Source organism: Helobdella robusta (assembly GCF_000326865.2).
Source record: "Helobdella robusta unplaced genomic scaffold HELROscaffold_24, whole genome shotgun sequence".
NCBI classification, from domain to species: domain Eukaryota; kingdom Metazoa; phylum Annelida; class Clitellata; order Rhynchobdellida; family Glossiphoniidae; genus Helobdella; species Helobdella robusta.
In genome coordinates, this window is record NW_008704261.1 from 1062300 (window position 1) to 1087081 (window position 24782).

Sequence of the window (24782 nt, forward strand, 5' to 3'; positions counted from 1 at the left end):
TAGTGGCGCTATCGAGAGAACTTCTCGGAGTATCATCAACATGATTGTTAGTTCGTAATTATTTTGCAAGCCGTTCTAATGTACCTACCTAAATTAACAGGCTCGTATGTACGAACCATCAAACACACGCATGGGTTACAAACAAATACACAAATTTATTAATCAAGAAACAATTCTTTTGTGTTTGTTGGCCTGCCTGCGTCATTGTCATCTTAGTGAAGCGTTTCATTGAAATTCTCGTCGTATTTAATTTTCCGTTATTCGCTGAGAGAAGTTTATTTAAATGTCTGCCAGTGTTAGCTGATGAGATTATTATTCTGATTTCTGAAAAAATGTATATTATAAACATTTGCAAAGTGCAAAATATTTACTTACTACGAACAAATATATTACTGCGAGCATCTTACGTTTATGCCCATTGTTTATTTATTTTTATATTTATAAATATTTGAACTGGCAGCAGGACAAAACCTTTAACCAAAAATAAAATAAAAATAAAACGCTGATAAACAAAACGCAGTTATCCTTCATTTCAGATTGTAATAATTATATCATATTTGCTTACTAACTAACAGAGACATTAGAAGCTGGAAATAAATTTGGTATTACAACCTTTTATACATTATCTTCTAATATTATCAATGAGGCATCTGCATCGGGCCATGACGATCTGACCACTCATTTCTGATTATTTTATCAGCAAAAACAATTTTGTGAGTACGAACTCCTTCTTATCCACGACCATCTTTGTAAACTACATTAACAGGATTTTGTTATTTGGCCTTATACTAATAGAAATGCTTTATAGAATTTTTAAAATGTAGTTAGATGAGGAATACATCTCTGTTCACCTCCAGTCTGTGTGTGCATTGGTTCATTTGCAAGCCCGACAAAAAAGTGCCGTTCACGTTTCTTGATGAATAGAATAAAATAAAATTCTTAAATAAAATTTATTTGCCTGGTTAACGGCGTTGAAATTATACTGAACCAAACACTTTTTAAATGCTTGCAAGGTATCAAAAGCAGATTGATGAAATATTTTTATACAACACAAACACGCACACGCACACAAAACACATACAATCACACATACTTACATACAAACATACATTCACACATACATACCAACATACATTCACACATACACACATACAAACATACATTCACACATACACACATACAAACATACATTCACCACACATACATACAAACATATATTCATACATACATACATACCAACATACATTCACACATACACACATACAAACATACATTAACCACACATACATACAAACATACATTCACACATACATACATACCAACATACATTCACACATACATACATACAAACATACATTCACACATACATACATACCAACATACATTCACACCACACATACATACAAACATACACTCAAACATACATCAAAAATAACTTTGTCAACATACATACACACAACACATACACTCACACACGCACACTGTCATACCAACATCATACATTCATTCACACACACATCTACAACCAACTAAACATGCACACGAGTGAAGTTACAATATTAAAACACAAACAAGTGAACACGTCAGCAACAAACTCCACTACACTCTTTAAACATTCAAGTTCATTTAATACATTACCCAAACTTCATTTAACTCACTCATATGCGCGTCATACAGAGCGAAACTCATATACGATGAAATGTTGTTTGCTCGTAGAAAAATATTCTTAAAATAAATTTTTAAACGTATGTACACGTACTTCTTATTTAGTAATAATTTTTATTTACACATATAACCAAAGGCCACATAATTAAAAACGTATCTGTGCGTGTGTATGGGTGTGTGTGTCATATATAAACAAATATATTATATATATATATTTATATATATATATATATATATATTCTATATATACGAGGTTTTCATTATAACAAATTTGATTAAATGATTTTGGTCTCATTTAGCGTTTATTAATTTTTTGAAATTTCTTACCTTCTTGTCTTTTCAAGGAATTAATAAACTCTAAATGGGCAAAATCATTTAATCAAATTTGTTATATATATATATATATATATATATATATTCTATGAATATATATATGCATATATATATATATATATATATATTCTATGAAGATTATGTGTGTATCATACTGCGTGTGTGTACATTCTTGCGATAACTTACAATGCTGTGTTCATAGCTGGGCATTCATTCACTCATTCATTATTCGTTTGTTTGTACAATATTTTCAATCATTTTTATGAACGTTGGATTGATCGTACGCTTAAAAGTAGTCCTCTAATTAACTGAACGCTGTTTCTAAAATTGTCAATTAAAAATAATGTTTTAATTTAGCAAGTTCATTTGTTGTTATCGAAATAATCAAGTAAATAATAACGGATGCTTGTGTTTGCTTTGGGTTCAAAATGGTTAGACCTGCTTGATAAATTCTTTTTTTAGTTTTAGAGTATTGTATACGATTAATTCATTAATATTTATTATTTATTAAAATATTTTGGATATTATGGAAAAATCTTAGATCAGTACTGTGTAATCCAAGAAATTGTAAAGAAAGAGTTAGAAAGGAATTGTCATAAATTTTAAAAGGTAAATTTTGCTTCATTTAGTTTAGCTCCTGCCCCTTTTTTATAACCCGTTCCTGTCTTGTTGTTATGGTAATCTAATAAACGTGATTTAAAAGCGCAATTCTGAATTCCCAGTACCGACGTAAGATTTTGCCGGATATTATAATCATTTTTGTTGTTTTTTTTAATTATTGTTATTATTATTATCATCAGAAATATCATTCTTACAACACCTGCCGTAATAAGGCGTATTTCTTTCAACATAACCGAATTATTTTTTCAGTCTGTTTGCACGCCGCCGATTTCTATCGTTGTCGGTTTTGTCAATATTTTACTTACTGAATTGAATCGCCATTGAAATGTTTTAAGCAAAAGTCAGGGTCGTCATTAGGTAGTAGAGAGCTTGCACATGTATATGTTTGCGCATAAAATTATACATATTAGATACAAACTTTTAACTTAAATACGCATTTGTTAGAATGGTTAGCGTTAATTTAATGCCAATGCAACCAAGAAAATAAAATTCTGCCATTAACTTGTCTTTTATAGTTAACTTCATTAACCTCAATTCTATAACTCGCGTGCTGAAGTTACCATCATTAAAATCATCTAAAATTAATACCATGAAATAATCACAGGTCTTGAGTAAACTTTGCTATCATCAGAGATCATCTATCAAGATCATCATAGGCCATCATAGATTGTAGATCAGAATGTTTGGTTGTTTGTTCACTTTCTTTCTATGCCTAACAATTAGCATCTGCCAGTAACATAACTTAACAAAATCTAACTTAACATCACACGGCATAACTACTGGGAGACATCAACACTCTGTTATATTAATGATTAATAAAATAATAATTGCTCCTAGGGTCAATTAAATATTTAATTGCGCAGATCAGATAACGCAACGCAACGGAGCAAATTAATTCAGTATCAAACAACTCGTTTGCAGAAGAGGGATGACTCATTTATTTACATGCACAACAACACGACAGTTTTGTTTTAGTGATATTTATATCTGCAGTGAAGATGTAAAACTAATGTGGTAAATGAATGCGTTGCATCAATTCAGCCACAGTATGTCTCTATCTAGCGCTTTGTAATCTATTTTACTGGGAATTAATTGTATGCATGCAGATGAGTTTGCTTTGCATGCCTATTGATTGGACTCTAAACTTTTCAATTTTTCTGAATTTCGTTTTATTCTCAGCTAATAATTTGATGAATTAGTGAAGTTGGATGAATTATTAAAATTGGATAAATTATTGAAACTGGATGAATTATTGAGAACACACTATCATCATTACCATGAATTCGTCGGAGTGTTTGCCATTCACATATTTCGATGTTTGTTTTCGGTTAACAATGATTGCATCAGAATCTCTCTTTCGATTTCAGACACTTTTAATGGACGTGGCTCTTGAAAGTTTCGATTAGTATCGTATCGGTAGTTTTAAAAATCGGTTAAGATCATGGATTGGATATATATAATCATACATCCATGGTTAAGATGCATCGTTGTCGGAATTGGTAATGATATTTCTAATAATATATTATTAATTATTTAGTATAATATTTATAGCAATTTAATATAAATTATATTGATTTTAATATTATATATACAATTATATTGAATATATATTTATATATTTATATTAATAGTATAATTTATATAACCTAATAATAATGATAATGATTATGAGAGTAAAGATAGGCGGGCACCTATGTGATTTGATAGTTACAGACAGACAGACAGACAGACAAACAAACCAACAGACACAGGCAAAACTATGAAGCGCAAATCAATCAAACAACAAATGCCGATCATTTGTTCTACCCTTCAATTTTTACTTCTATGCAGTTATATTTCTGTTTCGTTGTTTTTGTTTGAGGGTCTCCTGACTAGCGTGTCTGTTGGAAATTCTGAAAGATGTTTGTAGATGAAACTCCACGAGTGCTTACGTGTTTGTTAACTTTCAAATAATTGCCATGAAAGTTTGTTGGGATGATTCAGAGTATCATGTTTGGAGTGCGTAATTAATCGGACGTGTGTGTGTGTTCGTGTGTGGCGTGTCTGATTGTTCGATTTTGCCAGTTTTCAGTTGCCTTACTGACTGCAACTTTTATACTCATCGCAATTTTTTCCAATATTTCTCAGAGGCACCTACAACAAACGTCTAAGGAGATATATACGGATAGACGGATAGATGAGAATCTCTTTGCAATCGAATCCGGTCACTGCACTAGCGGTGCCAGGCTTTTTACCGCTACACCATCGCCCCAAATTAGGTTTTGTCTATATTTTACTTCCGTTATCTGCGTTGCATCCTCACCTGCACACATCATAGTAGCAAGCAGGAAATACTTTTCATAAGGTGCGCACTGTGATTATTGGATATAATGCTTTAGCATACGTAATTAAATAAATATACGAACATGTGCATAAACGTACGTATGAACTGATCGCATGGATAGATATGAAATGCGTGCATTCGCACATCAAAACAGGATTATTGAAACATGTATTAATTTTGATTTGATTTGAGATGTCTTGTATGTGTTATATGTATTTGCACGAACGCACGCATATACAGTGTCAAACACGTACTCACACAAACACATTCACACGATTTACACACACACACACGTAACAAGACGAGTACACACCTACACACACGTACACACGCGCACACACACACACACGCACGCACACACACTAAAAACTGCGTGCACACATTTATTTTATTTTCCTCTTTTGGCATCGTTGCAACAGGTGGGAACGGCGATTAAAATTTGCGAAAAGGTTGCAGGTTAAACATCACGTATCAGGCAACCTCAACGTACTTTAAAATTGGCAAATATTTAAAATAAAATTTGTAATATTTTACTAATTTAATTTTTATTGTTATCCTTTAGTTTGTTAATAATTTAATTTATTAATTTTTGGCATATCTTTGCTTGTTCATTTTCATTCTACTAACTTATTTATTTTTCTAGGTTTTCATTCATTCATTCGCACCGAACCACAGCGGACTGTTACCGCATAAATAATAATTAGAATAAAAATAATAACAATAATAAAAAAATAATAATAATATAAACAATTTTGGTATTTTCACAGGTCCCGGAAGCCTTATAAAAAACATAACACAACAAAAAATATAAAATTTCAGCATATCTCTTTAACCAGGTGTAACTAGTTATTACCAGAAATTTTTTATTTTTTTTCGAAATATATTTTAGAGATTGTATTTGTTAGAGGATAAATATACCTAGCAATAAGTAATCATCATGGATACTGAAAATAAATGCTAATAAAGTGAATAAAATCACGTAATCTTTTTTCAGTATGTTGAAAAACATAAAAATAAAGTAATTTTACTAAGAGAAACAATTACATTGACTGATTTTGAGTGTTCGTTTAAGTATTTTTCATTCAGTAGCGATAATAAGATGAAATTATGATACTAGAAAAGAAAATTTTGTCTGGAATTCGGAGAATTTTACCCGAGTCGAATTTTTTTTAAGGTCTGAGTCGGATATTTTTCACACAGGTTATTACATGCAGATAATAATAATAGCGTAACAGTACGAATGGGGCATAGTTCAATAAAAAAATAATATAAAAATTAATGATAATGACAGATAATACGCCAAAATTGTTCTTATTATTATTATGATCAAGTTCACAATATCAAATCTAAAAAAGCTATCTTCTTCTGTAAACGAAGTAGTGAGCTGCCCACTTTTTGATACTGTTGCAACGGCTGATGACCATTTCATGTGCGTTTCGTTGATGATTGTTGTTTCATATGAAGGACCGTCCGTTCCCTGATCAGCGTATATTCTGTCCAAGATCTGTCCATCCATTATGATGACGTCAGCATAGTTCTAATCAAGACACAATCTAAACGCGTGAGATGGATGAGTATCCCCAGGTTTTGTATCATAATTGCCTTTTTAAATGTGAGATGACAGGATATAGTATTGACACTGATTGATTGACTACATCCAAAGCCACACAATCGTTAGCATTGCTTACATTGCACAGACACTCCACAAATAGTAATTTAATCAGTCGTTACTTTCGATTCACCTGGAACTTCTGCCAGCCAGCCAAAGTTGGCCTATTTGACAAACTTTTTTAAACCCTAGGTATGTTTGGATTTCATTTCTTATTTTTACCGTTATAAATCTCTAGTTGTCTGGAATATATTCAATTATATGAAACCTCAAACATATTTCGTAACTCTATATATGAAGCGGATCAATCATTGATAGCTACTTAATATCGTAACACGGCTCAGTTTAGTTGTGTGTGATATAATTTTTTGTGATAGACGTCATGATAATTGTGATGAACAGACATGAGGAGGGCTCTCAGGTGTGCAAAAATATCAAACCCCTTTGAAGGTGAATAATAAAATGTTTATAAAGTGAATATATATATATATATATATATATATATATATATATATATATATATATATATATATATATATGTATAGTTAGTTTTTTATTTCTTTTCATTTATTCTTTCATTCATTCACTCAGTCATCTTTTTATTCATTTATTTATAGGCACGAATAGTATCTGAGTATCCGAACGACTAATTATATTTGAAATAACGTAATTATGCCGATGTGAAAGAGGCATTGTTATGCAGTAGTATTTAAGCTCGTGATTTATTGCAAGTTTAAAAAGATTCGCATTACTTTTCGTTATTTGCACGCTTACTTCACATAGCAAACACACGTGTGCAGACAGGCAAGCGAAAGCATTAGTTAGATGTTTAGGCATTTGTACAGAGCTAGCTAGTTTGAATTTGATTTCATTCAAATTATATGCATTCGTTCACATTCCTATATACCCAATGCTTGTTTACTTATATTTTCTGTCTGTCTGCAGGCTGTACTTACGGTGTGGTATTGCTGTTGCGATATATTTCATGCAAGTCAGTCTCAGGTAATCGTTTCTTTAACTTAATCAAATATATTTTACGATTCAATTAACGTAAACTTAAACAACTAAAAGCAAGTTTAAAATGATTTTGGCATCGTGATACCGATCTGTTATGGAGAATGAGGCTTCTGTAGAAATATTATACATTAGAGGTTTGTTTGCTTGTCGGGCTGCAGTCATAAACTTGAAAAAAACTTTAAAATGAAAAATCTGTTCGGTTTGTTAAAATTGAAATAATGACAAATAAAAAACATGAAACGTACTGCAAAGTAAAAAAAAACAACGCAAAGAGAGTACGAGACGTGAGATGGTGATAAATGATGAAAGAGACTGGCTTGAAACACTTAGCAGACCTACTTACATATAACAATATAAGTACATACGGCATTATAAGCATCGTAGGTACATAAGATTTACGTTGTAACATGGACTCTTACACAAACATAACAATACAACACTTGAATGATTCTTGTTTACGTTTACCCTCTGATGATCTCTTGATGAGATAGATGACTCACCTTCAGTTTATTATTACTGCTGAAATAACTGAATGATAATTCTATTGTTTTATGATAATATTTTTGTTAAACCACGAAACTTGCCAGGTCTTTTTAATTGTTCGATTTAATTTTTTAATAAAAAATTTGGTGTTGTTTAGATGATTTTTATAAAATCTGTCGATATAAGTTTATTTTTGCTTTTAAAAAATCATGCTTTGGTATAAGTTGCAGCTATGCAGAATGAAAAAAAGGGAGGATAGAAAGAGAGGTGGAAAGAAGAGAAAAAGAATTTAAATGAAAATATAATAGTGAAAGAGAGAAAAAGAGAGAGAACGAGGGTAAAATATCTATGATAGAAAGTGAAGATGAATTCGAACAAAAGATTAAACAGATCTCGATTGCTTGTCAAAAGATTATCGTCGTACTGAAGATGTTATCTGGTGAGACTTTTTTCTCAAGGTTTATTTCAAATAATTTTATTTAAGATTGTTAGTGTTTACTCGTTGCTCCTTTTTATTATTCGTTGGGATTAATTTATTATTTGTAATAATAATTTGCTGATTAATTTAATTTTTTGTTCTTTTATTCAAACATTTATTTATGCATTCATTCATTCATTCATTCATTCATTCATTCATTCATTCATTCATTCATTCATTCATTCATTCATTCATTCATTCATTCATTCATTGATTCACTCATTCATTCATTCATTCATTCATTCATTCATTCGCCGTGTATGGTTGTTTATATTTGCGTGTCAAGTGTAGTATACGCGCGTGCAATGTATTAATATTTTTTTTACAAAATAAAACCTCATAAAATAATAAGACAACAATTCAAACAACAAAACCAACAGTCAATACTGAATTTTTATCAACAGCAAAGACATATCAACTGTAACATACAAAACTTTTCGGCCTCAACATAATTCATCCATGCGACAGCATCAATGACACAACAAAACGTCAACCACACAACTTCACTCACACACACTCACACAAACAAACACACACAAACAAGAACAACAAAGACAACATAACAACATTAACTTCAAGACATGCGACCTAACAATACTAAATAAAAAACATTAAAGTGCTGTACACTGCATGCGAGCATGTCATTTTTGAAATTTATTTCAAATGGAGTAAACCTCTTTGCTAAGAGTTATGACAATTTTTTTAACTTTTTCTTTTTAGGTCTGAATTTAATGTGGCCTCGTTAAAAGATGGTCGACTGTGACACACGGCATGCAGGCAACCAGATGTTCCAACAAAACGATCAACTAAACCTTCTCATATTCACACATACAAGCCGTTTATGTTAAACTTTGTAGTATATCGTTGAATGTATCTTATACATTTCTAATTAGTTTCAGAAAAAAATTTTGTAATGCAAAACTCACTAAAATGAATTTGTTGAGACATGTTTGGGGGAATAAAATATTCATAAATTAACGTTTTGCTTAATCAAATGAGCATTTAAGATAAATTTCAGAAGAACTTTGAAACTTTCTGTTTCAACTTGCACAAGCGAACCGTTTCATTTATCAACAAAACGAGTTCATTATAGTTCAACTTTTTTCTTCTGAACACAGAAAAAAAATTTCTAATCGCTCGCTTCACATCAGAAACACAAAAAGGTCAACAACATCAACGCCATTTTCAAACTAACAACGAAAAACCGATCAACCGAATGTAACTGAGTTCTCAAATTTCAAATAAAATGGCTGCATCCGAAGACTACGTAGACGATGACGTCCCATCTGTAACGCCATCAACATCTTTCATCTCGCCGATATCATCACCTCTCATCTCTTCATCGTCATCTTTAATAATCTCCACACTCAAAACCACACTGAGCACCATCCTGGACTCATCCACCGCACCTTCCATCATTCCATCAGTTGGTGATAGTGAGGGAAGCGAGAGTGGGGTCGTGATCGGAGGTCACCATGAGGTCAAGGTTGCGGATGACTGGCCGTGGATTCTTCAGTATGTCAAAGGTTTGATACAGGATCCATTTTATTTCAGCCTTTTCTGAAATTAAAATATAAGTTCCGTCCTCATATACTGGTTTTGATTATTTTGATTTTTGTTACTTTGTGTAAATGTTTTGGACGATTGCAAAAACGGTATTTTCCATTTAAATTAATTTAATTTAAATTAACAGTTAAAGTTTTCTGTCGTGACGTTAAATCAGTTACATTTTAATTAAGGTGGTGGTCTGCTCAAGTTAGTTTTTTAGGTCTCTTGGTGATTTTGGAAAAAAAAAGTACTTACTTGCTTAATATATATTTTGTAGAATTTACAATATGTTTGTTTATTAATGAGTTGATAGATTTCAGAATGGTATGACGTCACTTCAATAAACAAAACCGAATAATTATTTTATAAATATAAATTAATTATAAATAATATAATAAATATAGTACAGACCAATACATATAGCAGATATGTACGAGTGTGTGTATGTATGAGTGAATTATGTTCGTGTTGTTTTTTTGTTTGTATCTCATTGTGTGTGTGTATGTATGTATATATGTATATATATATATATGTGTGTGTGTGTGTGTATGTGTGTGTATATGTGTGTGTTTGTGTGTAGTTTATAACATCATCACTATGATCTATGATGTACAAAGTTTTTCAACTAACAGTACATTGATGGTGCAAAATATAGTGACGTTTTCATTGATTACTATTAATTGCTTAATTAATTTTCTGACTAAAAATTATGCAAAAAATTAAAATTAGTTTAACTTTAATCTACTATTTTATTTTAATTTTTTTATTCATTGATTCTCTATTGTTAATTTTTTTAAATTTTTTTCGCCTGCTGCATTCCAGAGGTGGACATGGGTCCATTTTTACTGACCCAACCCATCACTTAACTCAACCCATCCCAACCCAACCCGCCTGAAAATGCAACTTTTCAACCCAACCCGACCCGACCCAACCCACGACCCATCTGCACGAGTCGCAATTTTACCAAACAGGCAAATTTTTACAAATGATATTTAAAAAGCAGAACTCAAAAATACAAGATCATATGTGTAATAAAACACACTGGTGAAGTAATCACACTGCAAGTGTAATAAAATAACATGAAAATTAATTAAAAATTAAATGTTACTAATATTTTCCCACAACAACGTCAGAAACATCAAACTTTCCATATTTGGCACCTAACTCAACACAGCTCTGCATCAAATTGAGAAGCCCTTTATTTTCAACAGATTTGTATGAGTGGTAACCATCAACACAGAAAAAGATCTGCCTATGCTTCAACATCGTTAATTCTTGAGGAGACGGTTGAATTTTTCGTTTCAAGCATTGCTGGATTTTCAACTGTGACTTTGGCAAGACTACAGCACAATGTTTAATATGTTCTTGCTGATTTTTAGTGCCAAAGTTTTTACCTGATGAATCTTTAAACTGATATACCTTATTGCACTTAATACAAGCACAATAGTAATTCACGGGAATTTCGCTTTCATCATTTTCCTTTTTTTGAAAAACCATGTGAAATTTCTGCCAGATTTCTGATTTTAAATTTGTGGGTGCTTTTAATATATACCACCCTGTTTTTTCTGGAAAGAATAAATATTTAAATACTTGAGTATGTTCAATCAATCAATTAAATTTATCTAATGAATGTGATTTCTAAACTTCAACAGCGCCCAACTAAAATTTGAAAAATAAACCATTTCTAGGTAGAAAAAAGAAAGAAAATGAAACATGAATATCAGGTAAATAAGTAAAATGAGCAATTGAGAAAAAATTCTGATATCTGTAAAGTGTAACTGTAAAGATTGAAGAGATTTGAAATTATGAAAAATAACAATTAAATCTTTAAAGGAATAAAACATAAAAAATGTAAATATGTTAATGTGAAATTTATTAGATTTTTTACTTTCGCAAACTTAGCAAATTTATAAAAATTTGCTAATCCTCTCAAATGACGCTGAATTTCTTCTGATTCTGCCATACTTGTAAATAAAACTAATTTTCTCGATCGGAAAGAAGTTACTTTTTGCTCAACTCAATAATCACAAAAAGAAAGTGGAAACGATAGACCAAAGATACAAGAATATTACAGCGATATAAAATACACCGATTTTTAACTAGTTAAAATGTTCGTTTAAGAATAAAAAAAAATACAGAAATAAATTATTTATAATAAAATTTGAAAATTTCAACCCAACCCAACCCACACAACTTTAAAAAATTTGGACCCAACCCAACCCAACCCATGGGTTAACCCAACCCATGTCCACCTCTGCTGCATTCTCCATGGTGAGATTTTTTAAACATTTCTAACTTGGCCGTGCTGGTTTTGTTAAGTGGATTGCAATTTTAGTAGCGATTGGTAGTAAGCTGGAAAGTTTTCCAAGAAATGATAAATCGTTTTCGGAAATGCGGTTAATTTTAAAATATTTCAACCCATCTGTGATAGTTAGTTACCTATAAAATTGATGTAAGCGCTCCATCTAACTTGTTTCGGCTCTTAATTATTTGATTCAAAAAGATTTATGTCTAAATATTTGTAATTATGGTTTACAGTCCAAAGATTACTAATATAACAATGATAACAATAATTAGGCTAACAAATAGCGCAATTCGATCATTCCCGCGGTTATAACAATATGATACCATAACTTTCATTCATGCAATGCACTCTGAATTATTTAAAATTATTTGTAATATTTGCTCATAATGATATGAATTGCAACTGGATTAGGGAACAATTTCTAGTTATGCTTTTGTCAGCGGTATTACGTTGTAATAGGGAAAAGTTGAAAAAAAACCGCTTTTGTATGTAACACCAGATGTTTTAATTTTTGTTGGTTTGTTTAGCAGTTTTGTTGGTTTGGTATAATTGAAGTAAAAATTCACTTTTTAGAAGTTTCGCCACTTGTAGATTTGCGGTAATAATTATAATAATGACAACAAGGTCATTTAGAAAAAGCTTTCATAGACATTATAGATTAAAGAGATGTAGGTTTTTTTTTTAATTATTTCTAGAATATCAACACACGGAAACCACGAGTCACACATTGCATGTGAGTGAGATGAATTAGGATATTTATGCAATTAAACCCAGCCAGATATTACATCTAAATCAAATTGAAAAGTAGCTCTTACGCATCAAGTAGCAGATTTGAGGTTAGATTATTTTGATAAGAAAAGTTTTGATTCTGTGGTTAAAGCTTGAGTGAATTTTATCCAAAAGTATAACATCTTTGGAGTTACAACATAATATGAACTGAGAGGTAGAATGTTAACATTCATTATGCTAACTTAAAGTTTTATAATGCAAATTGAGTAATATACAACTATGATTATATAACTATATATTGTAACATATGACGTTCAAATCTAATGACTTGACATCCAGAGATGAAGCAGATAGGCGTTTTATAGTTTGTACAAACACACATACATGCCCACTCACACACACATAGGGCTACACATATATCTATGTGCACTCATTTACATAAATCATCATTTTACCAGACAAAAACAACCAACCTGTCTTGGCGTATTTAGAAAATTCTTCTCAAGTTACATTGTTTTACAGGCTGTAATACACACACACACACACTCACACACACACATACAACTTTATATACACATATACTGACATACATAGATGTGTATGTATATATTGTGTTTGTGTACGCGTGTGCGCGCGTGTGTGTGTTTATTCGTATGAGGTTGTTAATGTTTGTTTAATTTAAACTAAACCAAAAATGATAGTTTTAACGTTCTTCAAAGAAGACATAAGTTGGAATTTCAAAGGTTCGAATTGGAGAATTTAGAGGCATCTAAAATGGATGAATGCAATAAAATGAGTGAGTTAGTTGGCTGGCTTCTAAATGAGAAACAGAGGCAAAAAAATCTTGTATGAAAAAAAACTTGGCCGATCATAAATCAATGTTAACAAAGAAAAGTAAACGAAGTTAACGGTTTGAAGTGATTGTGAGGAAGAAGAAGATGATTATAATTATAATAATAGTGATGATTACGACACTAGTGATGAGGGTTGTGAATGATGGTTGTGTTGAAAATGATGATGTTGTTGTTGCTGTAGCTGTTGTTGTTGCTGTTGTTGTTGCTGTTGTTGTTGTTGTTATTGTTGTTGCTGTTGTTGTTATTGTTGTTGCTGTTGTTGTTGTATTATAATATGGTTATAACTACAATGATGACGAAAATGAAGATGGTGGCTATGATAATTACATGGTGATGATTAAGAATAGGACTCGCCTGTTTAATACGACTAATCATTATCAATAGGACTGTTTAAGCACAAATTCAATTATGCAAAACGTTCATCTTGCTACTAGACGGCATTCATTGTAAAGTTGAATGGAGACTCTACTTAATAAGGTAAGGAAAATAAGTTTTTATAACTGAGAAATTATTGAAATAAAAATAAGTTTTTATTATCATATAATTTTTTACAATATTCTCCGGAGGCCTCAACAGCAGCAAACACACAGTGCATGTGATAGGCTGGGATCTCTTCGCAATCGAATTCGGTCATTGCAATAGCAATGCCAGGCACTTTACCGCTACACCATCGCGCCGTCGCTTACTTGCTACGCGAAGTAGTTAGGCGCCTGGTTCTCATAAAGCAGCGACTGGGTTCAATTGCATGAAGATTCCCCCTATCACATGAATTGTGGAACGTGATGCCGGCTAGATTCATGTGTATTTACATGCGTTGGTTGCAACTTCTGAGAAATTAATTGATAGTCATATATAAATAAATTAATATATATGTATGTATATATATATATATATATATATATATATAGAATATATACGTTCTATTGTTATTGTTATATTTTATATATATATATGTTGGAGTATATAATAATAAAATCAATAGTAATAATAATACTAATAAAAATAAAATCAATTACTGTAAAATACCAGACGGCTTCAAGAGTTATTAACACCATTTTGAGTATGTTAAAATCCAAAACCAGCAGGCAGATGTAGGGGGGGATTTAATGAGGTCACATTTTTTTGGAATGGAACGCATGGAAAACATCATTGTTGGAGCTGTGTGGATTGGCATGCTCGAGTTTTATGAATCTTTTTCATTGAAATAATTTTTTGCTCTAGTCTAGTTTGATGGTTTATATAAAGTAGTAGTAGGTAGTAGTACTAGTAGTAGTATTAGTGGTAGTAGTAGTAGTAGTGGTAGTAGTAGTGGTAGTAGGTAATAGTAGTAGTGGTGGTAGTGTTACTATTAGTAGAAGTAATACTGTTATAAGTGTTATCATTAGTGTTGTTATTATTGTTATTCTTCATTATTATTATTATTATTATTATTATTATTATTATTATTATTATTATTATTATTTTATATTATTATTAATGTTATTATTATTTATATAATTCATTTTATTATTGCGATTGTATGGGTTGATCGTTTTAAACGATATTATGATACCATCATCCTCATTTCAGTTCAAATCATTTGCATCTCATTTGCATTATTTGCATCTCATTTGCATTATTTGCATCTCATTTGCATTATTTGCATCTCATTTGCATTTATCGTCGTCGTCTTCGTCGTCATCATCGTCACCACCATCACCATCATTGTCAGTCTTTTCATAATTGTTTCCAACGTTTGAGATCATTATTTGACTCGTCATCATATTCTTCCTCATCATTACAAATGACAAAATCAACTTCATCTTTTACATCATCATGATGGACGCCCCCATCATCATCACAATCGCCATGTTCGTCGTCATCTTCACAATCATCTTAATTATCTTCACCAGCCAATAGGGAGCAGGCATTGTTGTGTTTGTTGTTCAGTGTGATGGTTGGAGTGGCCTGCCTCTTGTCGGCCATCTTGTGCTGCGTCTGCTGCCGTTGGAAGAGTGCTAGTAAAAAAGGTTCGTATTGTTTGTTGCTCGATGCTTTTTTGCTCTTGTTGCTTGATGTTGTTGCACGATGTTTGTTGCTCAATGTCGTTGCTCGATGTTTGTTGCACGATGTTGTTGCTCGATGATCTGTAGTCGTTAATTGTTGTTGTTGTTGTATGTAGTTTTAGTTATGTGTTATACCTACTTGAGTGTTTTATTTTTCAACATCATTCGTCGTAACTCGTTGTTTTTCATGGTTGACGTTGATTTCAATTTATTATTATTATTACACGTTGTGTTGGGTCATCTCGTTATCGCATCTCACCACCACATCTCATCCAACCACCACCAACCACATCACATCCAACCACCACCAACCAGGAACATTCAACGTGGCACACGACCACGCCGACGGTAAAACTAAAAATCCCATCCGATTGTTTCTAGGCAAGAAAAAGTCAGACAAAGAGCACGAAACTTTGTTGGGAGAAATGAACAGCAAGGGAGACATTTACAAACCTTCTCCGAACATTTCTGGCAGTGGCATTGCCGCTGTTAGCAGGCCGTACTCATCTCCAAGATCTGTCAGGCACGAGTTTGCAAGGGGAAGCATCACAGGTTTAACACTATAGAATGCTACAGGATCAATATCCAATTGAAATTTGAAATTTTTCAAAAATATTATGGCGTTCTTAAAAATTAACAAAATTTACAATTTTTTAAAATATTTATTTATTTCTAATAAATATTTTTTTATTTTACTTTTGAGATAATTATGAATGATGCATGCACTTATTAATATCTAACCAGGAGGAACAGTAAAGAGCGGGAATAACAACAGTTCAACTCTTACAACGCCATCTTCAACACTCAATCATCCAAATATCAACACCAACAACCCATCAAACACTCCAACAAACGCTCAAGTTGTTGGGCTCTACCTTTCGCAGGCCCCAAAGAGTCGCTGGTCGCGTGCATCTGATGCTGTTCCATGGCCCATCCCACCGTCCACAGTGTCCACACTCGAGCATGTACCGCCCCATTCAACTGGCACCGGCAGATCAAATGCGCAAAATCAACAGATGCCCATCATTTCCGAGGGACCTTCAACTTTTCTCAGCAACCTCCCAAGTGACCAAGTTGCACCGACCCAAGCACAACATTCTCCTACAAAACCCAAACTTTATCTTCCTTCTTTGCAGCAGCAACAACAATCAACACCTCAACAGCAATTTCCACAGCAACAATTTCAATCCTCTCCAACTGACTACTTATTCAATCGAGATTCCGTCAGCCCAACGACGAGATCAGCAGAACTTTCAGAGGACACAAACAGCACCGAAGAAGCTCCTCCGATTTTTAGAAGGTCTCCGAATGTCTCAAAATTGTCTAACAACAGTAGCCCTAGTTTCCAAACTGACAACACTCCGCAAAGACAAACATTTCCAGTTACCAACATCCCTCCAACCAATCTAGCAGTTTCCAGCTACATTTCCGGAGTGCCCGTTGTATCACCAAGAATGATGATCAATTCACCACCTGTCGTCCCAGCACCGGCATCTTCTCCCTGGCCTGTTAGGGATTCCCAGGTTCCCACGATGATCGATGAGAGCTCTGTTGTGGTCAACTCAAATGGAAGCACCGCATGGAACCGCAGGGCTTAGCAGGAAGTAAAATCATAGTAAAGAAAGTCTAGATAACAATTAAAAAGTTGTGGATGAAGAGTTTGATTGTGTTTTTAATGATTAACAATTTCTTGATAGTTAGAAACGTTCGTAGATTGTGTTACCTGTTTTATTTAAGTTAGATAACTTTTAATTATTATTTGGTGCAGTTTTGTTTCTTTGGCTAACTTTTCGGTGATTTGTTTTTAGACTTTTTCGTTTCATTTTTGTGTTACATTTTCGTGTTTGAAATTATATTTTTATGAAAAATATTATGAAAAATAATAATATACATATATGCCAGTTAATTTGAATGAGCTTCTTTGCGAATTCATCATCTCTTGAAAATTTCCATCAGCTTAACCCATTTTCTGCTGGCGTCCTTTATAAAGGACAAAAAGAAGCATGCATTACAAGTTCGGCATCGGTGATCAATTTTCGTCTAAACAAAATCCGATTATGAATAACTTTGAATTGATTCGTGCTTTTCATAATCCAGAAGTGCGTGATTTCTTTTAATGGATATCATCAACAAATTAAGTAATAAATTACTAAATGATTCACGCACATTGCATGGTAGAGCACGCACACACATGTATCTTAGATATATTTATATACATTTAATTTCATTTACTATACATGAATTTTTAACGACAGTTTATTGCTGTATTGAAGATTCCGGAGGCCTAAGAGACTATATAACTTGATGTATAGGTACACTACATACATATTTTGTTGAACGTTTTGACTTGTTAATGTACCATTTGGTCAGTGTCTTTGTTACCTTATACGTGTCTTGTATTGATATAAATGAGATATTAATTTTTATACATATTTACAAATAATTAATTCGCTTGGTGTCACCTTACAACGATTGTTGTGATTTCAAATAAATCGTTCTATGCCAGTGCTTTCATGGTTTTTCAACAATTTGTCAAAAGGTCGCTTTTAACAATAATATTGATGGTGATAATAATAACAATAGCAATAATGACAACAACAATATTATTGTTATTATATTAGTATTCTTCTTGTTTAACGGAAAAGTGGTAGTTGTTACTTGTTTATTTTGAAACGCGTTCAGCGGTGTACAGACGTTTTACCAAACTTAAACAATTTCCAGATGATGTAAGAAAACTCTAGTGATTGAGTTTTTCTCGTTTGAATGTTGGGCACATTTGCTGTTCGTCGTTGCAGGGAGGGTATCACATCGAGCAACAAAGGGTCGATGGATTTGTCTAGCACGTTACTTATGAACCAATTCTGAATTTTTTATTTGGTTGCTACTGTAAAGTTGTGCCATCTAGCGAGACAGACGACGAAAATGAAGCAATACCACAGATCAGTTGTTAGATTCGAAGCATGACGACTTCAACGATTTCTAAGGTTAATTTGTATCCTTTTGGCTCAGTTCTTCATTTGAAAGAACCAGGACCGGTGTTGAAATTGGAGATTTTTGCTGGAGTCGGAATGTTTTGAGGGGTCGGAGTTGGAGTCTGATATTTTTCCTCTAAAAATAACATGGGCCTGGAAAAATTCTGGATCCGCGACCGACAATACATAAAATCATTTCAAGCAGTACCTTTTAGAATTTATGTGGCTAGTTTAAACATGCAATAACATCAAGCCAGCTACATTTTAGCATTAAAACAATACTCAAGTATGTACTGACATGTCCTGTCCAGTTCTCTTTCAAGATCAGTATTTAAAACGTTCTTGTCCGGTTTATGTTTGACATCCTACTAAGAAGATATTTTTTTGCAAACGTTTGACTTAATCTTTTCTCATCAAAACGACATGCTGGCTACAAGTAGTCCTATACCTATGTTTATTGAACCTATGAGTGCAGCGTAAGTACTGCATCATACGGGTATGATGGCCACGTAATAGCAGCCCGAGACACGACCTTCTATCGACTGAGCCAACTCAGATGGACATCGAAAAATAAAAAAATCATTATAATGTAAATTTTCAAATTCCTGTAGACTTTTTTCATTTCCGAAACCAATAGATCGGTAATAAAATTTGAACGCTCTTGTTCTAAATAAATTTCTTATCCGATTCACATTTGTTTTGCTCTGTTTATATTTTGTTTTTGTGACGCTTTGTTAAAATCCAAGCTCTTAAATCTCATTTGTCTAATAACTAAGTAGACAAGACATGTTGTTGTTGTTTTGAGGTGTGTATTTTACTCACTTTTCAGTGTATTAAAACTTAAGAGTATATATGAATTTATGAATCACAGATTCATAATTTGTTAAAATATTTGTTGAAAATGTTACATCGAATTTATCGAATTGGTTTATTTGTTATAAAGCAACAAAAATAAAGCTACAACACAACAACATATTTACAGTAAAAAAGCCATTATGTCATTTATTAATAACCTCAAAACTGCACAGCAGATCTATCAGTCAATTTTGGTCTAAACCAATGTTCCAAAATTTTTGTGCCATGTGCTTGAACCCTGTTAAAAATTTCTAGGACTCAAAAATTTGTTCTCTTCTTATTTTTGCTTACAATACATCAACGTTTTCTTTTAAAACTAATATTATCAACAAGTATTGTTGGTTGAAATTGGATGTTTAATTCAATTTTTATTGTGGGGCCCAGTTATACCCTTGATAATAAAATTGCCACCCCAAAAAAATGAAATTTTCCCTCCCCTCAATAATGAAATTGCACCCGACCCCAGATTGGGAAACACCAGTCTAACCATTCAGATCTTGATATACTCTAATTGCCTGAAAGTTATTATTGCAAATGATCAGCTGCTTGGCTAATGCTTCTGTACACTCTCTCCTCGTTACTGTGGTTGATGTTAATCGAGGCATGCGTATACTCCACCACCACCACCGCCATCATAACTGCGAAACAGGACCAGGCGACCTTAGCTACTAGGCCATCACGCTGTCCACACACATAATTGCGTCCTGACGACTCAACTGAGTCAACATCTTTCAAAGTAATCATCAACTCCAATGATAAATCAAAATTTCTGAATGATGATTTCTGGCCTGAGAATTGTATAGTATCCAGATGGATATTCCATGATTAAAATCAACAATATGGAGAGAAAATTTGATTCGGAAAATTTTACTGATGAAATAAATAATGAAGGTAAATTTTATGAAAAGGTATCTGAAGTAAATGAACAATATAATTTAATAAAAGTTAATAAAAATGATCATTCTTCTCTTAGGTTGATGCATATGAATATTCGCAGTCTTCTCAATAAATCTGAGGACTTATCTGACTATCTTGACAACTTTTCAAAGTTAATGTCATCGGAGTTTCAGAAACTTGGTTGAATGATGATACCATTGGACTATTAAAGACTAATGGATTTGAATTAGTTGGTAAAAATCGAACTGGAAAGCGGGGTGGGGGTGTTGGGTTATATATTGACTGTAATATTAATTATAAATTAAGAAATGACATTAGTTTTATTGGTGATCCTGTATTTGAAACAATAGGCATTGAAATTTTAAATGAATTTAATGAATACAACCTTAAAATTCTAATAGTTCTAGTAACGTATAGACCTACTAATTATGATGTTAATGCTTATTTGAAATACTTGGAACAATTGCTTGAAATTTTACATGATAAAAATAAATTGTTGGGTCATCTAAACATCTATCTACTTGAAACAGATTCTAATGTTAAATTTCAGCTCCTTCAAGTTGCAACATCACTTAATTTTAGTGCTTATGATAAAAATACCAACCAGAATATATTTAAAAAAACAATCTTGCCTAGATAATATATTTTTGAACTCAAGCAATGTCAAACTATGCGGTTCTTTAATGAGCGATTTCTCAGATCACTTTCCAGTTTTTTGTGATTGTTGACATCAAGATAAACAGAGTTACTGTATTAATCATCCTCAACTGAATAACAAGAAAATGTATTTATTTGCAAAGGAAAAAAGTGACAAGTTGAACGAAAGGTTGTCTCTACTCGACTGGTCGGTTGTTTTGCAATGCCATAATGTAAATACTATTTTTCAACTTTTTTCAATAGCTTTCTAAACTGTTTCAGCAACTGCTGTCAAATTGCATCTGGAAGAAAAATAAATTAATTAGTCCACAACAAACCTTGGTTCACTAATGATTTAAAAAACGTGCTGAAGATAAAAAATAATTTGTTTAAAAAATATCTTAAAAATCCTAACGTTACTAACCAGAACGAATTTAAACTTTTTAGTAAAAAATGCACTGCAATTAAAAATAATTTAAAAAAAAAATATTTTGATTAAGACAGCAGGACAATCTGAATGATAATTAATGGTATTTTTTAGACTAATGCTAATTTTAAACCTGTCACTTCTAATGGACAGACATTAACTGATTCTGCCAATGCTTTGAATGAATATTTTTCAAATATTGCCACAAATTTGGCCTTATCATTTACAGCTCACGGCATTGGAAAAAAATTCCTTCCCGTTTCTTTCTTTTGCAAGGTAACTACCAGAAAAGAAATAATTTCAACTGTCAAACTATTTAAACCAAAAATGTCATATGGGTGGGACGAAATCCGAATGAAAATAGTAATCGCGACAATTGACACGATTGCTGATGTCATGGAGTTTCTTATTAATCTATCCTTCAGCACAGGAATTTTCCCAGTACGTCTGAAACTTTCAAAAATAATACCAATAAGGAAAGATGAGAAAAGTAATAACGAAGCCTGTTGAAATTTTGATGAAACGAGCGATACGAATAATAACAACATCAAAAAGAATTGCCCACACTTAGGAACATTTTATTTCGACTGACAATCTACATTTTTGTCAGTTTATCAATCAATCAATCACGTAGCTTATAAAGCGCTATTCCGCGATTTTCAACAGCTCAATGAATTTTGAAAACAGATGGGTCTTGAAATCTGCTCTGAACTTCGCAAGTGATGGAGAAGTAGTCAAAGAAGTAGGTAGAGAGTTCCAGAGAAAAAGACCAGAAAAAGCAAAAGCAGATTTGGCAAAAGAGTGTTTAACACGAGTTAAGAAAAAGCAAGAAGAAGAAGACGATTGTAAACCAGGACGTTGAGGTTCAATTAATATATCTGATAAATACTTAGGAAATAATTTAGATTGAGACTTATACATGAACGTGCAAATTTAAAAAAGTTTTCTATATTTTATAAGTAGCCAGTGCAAGAGAACAAGATATGGAGATATATGAAAAAAGAAAGGGGCACGAGCAACTAGACGAGCAGCAGAGTTAAAAGCTTTACTTAAAAGATAGAGTCAGGAAGACCACAGTAGAGCGAGTTACAATAATCAATCCTAGTTAAGACTAACGAAGTAACAAGAAGGAAGATCATCAAGAAAAGGCAAAAGTCTTTTTATTCTACGTAGATGAAAGTAAGAGCTTCTAGCAACACTATTAATCTGAGAAGAGAGAGACATAGTAGAATCAAAGATAAAACCTAGACTACGAAACTTATGAGAGACATCAAGAGTTTTAGAATCAGGTAAGATAATAGGAGGGATAGTAATAGAGTGTTTAGATTTATTAAAACAAATTAATTCAAACTTAGAAGGATTAAGTTTAAGACACATAGAGTCAGACCAGGCAATAATTGAAGAAAGAACTTTTAACTTGTATAACTTTGAGCGGACTGAACTTGTTAACTTTGTTTAACTTGTATTGTTCTATACGATTTGTTGTCAAATAATTAATTGGAAAATTGCCAAAAGTTTTCAACGACTTCTTTAAACAGGTACAAAATACCAGATACTCAAACAAATCTAAAACTGGTATATTCCATCATCACATATTAAGTAGTAGTCCAAGAGTGTGGAATGAATTGATGAAGAAGATATTTGAGTCCAGGGCCTTTAGTCATTCCAGTTTCCAGCGATCGTTGAAGTTATTTCTAAAAACAGTATTTGAATTCATGCATGATGTAAATTTTTGAAGAGCTTCTAATACTTTTTGATCATTATTACTTACGATTAGATTCGTGATTAATTTATTATAACCTGTAATATTAGAAAAAAGAATTGCAATAGGCCGATTCAGTCCGCTCAAATTAGTATAACAATTGTGAATACTTGTATAAATTTAACATTTCAATAGAATAATTCTACTGTTTAGCTGCCAATAATTTTGAGAAAAAAAAATTAATTTTCATTTAACTTTATTTAATACTGTAGTTTGTGTTGTTGATGTTTTTAAAAATATATACTAAATAAATATAATAAACACAAAAATGTCAAAATTTAAAAAATTCATTCAGATAAAAAGGCGACAATAATAAATTTCATGTTTGAACAATTTATAGTTAGTACAACGTTTGGAAATGTCAACTAAATAAAATATATTTCCAATTGAGGCATCGATGGCGGGATGTTAGCTAGGATAATTATTACCTGCCTAATAATTTTTCTTAGTTCTATGGAATTAAACGCGTAAACATTAAACATTTTTTTGTAATAATAAACATTTTATTGATTTTTTTACGGTCAAACGTCTTACTATCGTATTTCATTGTTAAACTTTTGAAATTTTTTTAAAATAAATGTCAATAGATTGACAAAAAAAATCAACTAGTACCAAAATCGCTAAACAAACGGTTAAAAACTAATTGTTTACTTTAACTTAAATTCACTTTTCAACAAATATTGCGATTCTATGTAAAATATTTGTTAAATCGACCTTGATATTATATATATATATATATATAATATATATATATACAATGTATATATAGTGTCAGAATTATGAAATAATACTGACTAAAAATACTGCAAAATTTTCAACGCGAAATTTATTCACTCGATAGGGGACATGGTGCAAGTTAATTTACTCGATAGGTGACGACAATTTTTTTTTGTTTTGCAATTTAGATGACGTCATAAATTATTACAAATTATTTTAAAATTTAATTAGTAGTTTTTTTTTATTAATTGGACATACCTTGGAAATTTTTATGTTTTTAAAACACCCGAAACAAAATCTAATTTTGCTTTAATAAGGAAGGGTGTGAAAAGACTAGGAGTACTGGGTTGACTAGTGAGGCAGCTTCGAATAATCAGTGCCTATTCTGGTCCCTAAGAGACTTAATACGTGATTCTATGCTCATTGGCATAGTTTCGCACGCGTACTAAAGTCACACAATTTGTTTCCAGTGTTGTTCTGACTCTTGTTGTTTTGTGTTGGTCGTG

General features: G+C 32.1%; 3 protein-coding genes across 3 annotated transcripts; all 3 read left to right on the plus strand.

Moving 5' to 3' along the window:
- Positions 1 to 9775: 9775 nt before the first annotated feature.
- HELRODRAFT_172638 (hypothetical protein) lies at positions 9776 to 10093 on the plus strand (the record flags this gene model as incomplete). Its single annotated transcript, XM_009019302.1, has 1 exon — positions 9776 to 10093. One exon carries the CDS (start codon positions 9776 to 9778, stop codon positions 10091 to 10093), a length of 318 nt encoding a protein of 105 aa, XP_009017550.1.
- A 3712-nt stretch (positions 10094 to 13805) lies between these two features.
- Positions 13806 to 18512, plus strand: HELRODRAFT_191757 (hypothetical protein; the record flags this gene model as incomplete). Its single annotated transcript, XM_009019303.1, has 6 exons — positions 13806 to 13854; positions 14532 to 14666; positions 15858 to 15974; positions 16326 to 16562; positions 16755 to 17971; positions 18007 to 18512. 5 exons carry the CDS (start codon positions 13806 to 13808, stop codon positions 17606 to 17608), a joined length of 1392 nt encoding a protein of 463 aa, XP_009017551.1. The 3' UTR covers positions 17609 to 17971; positions 18007 to 18512.
- Positions 18513 to 22124: 3612 nt separating this feature from the next.
- HELRODRAFT_172640 (hypothetical protein) lies at positions 22125 to 22659 on the plus strand (the record flags this gene model as incomplete). Its single annotated transcript, XM_009019304.1, has 2 exons — positions 22125 to 22238; positions 22432 to 22659. 2 exons carry the CDS (start codon positions 22125 to 22127, stop codon positions 22657 to 22659), a joined length of 342 nt encoding a protein of 113 aa, XP_009017552.1.
- Between the last annotated feature and the right edge of the window lie 2123 nt (positions 22660 to 24782).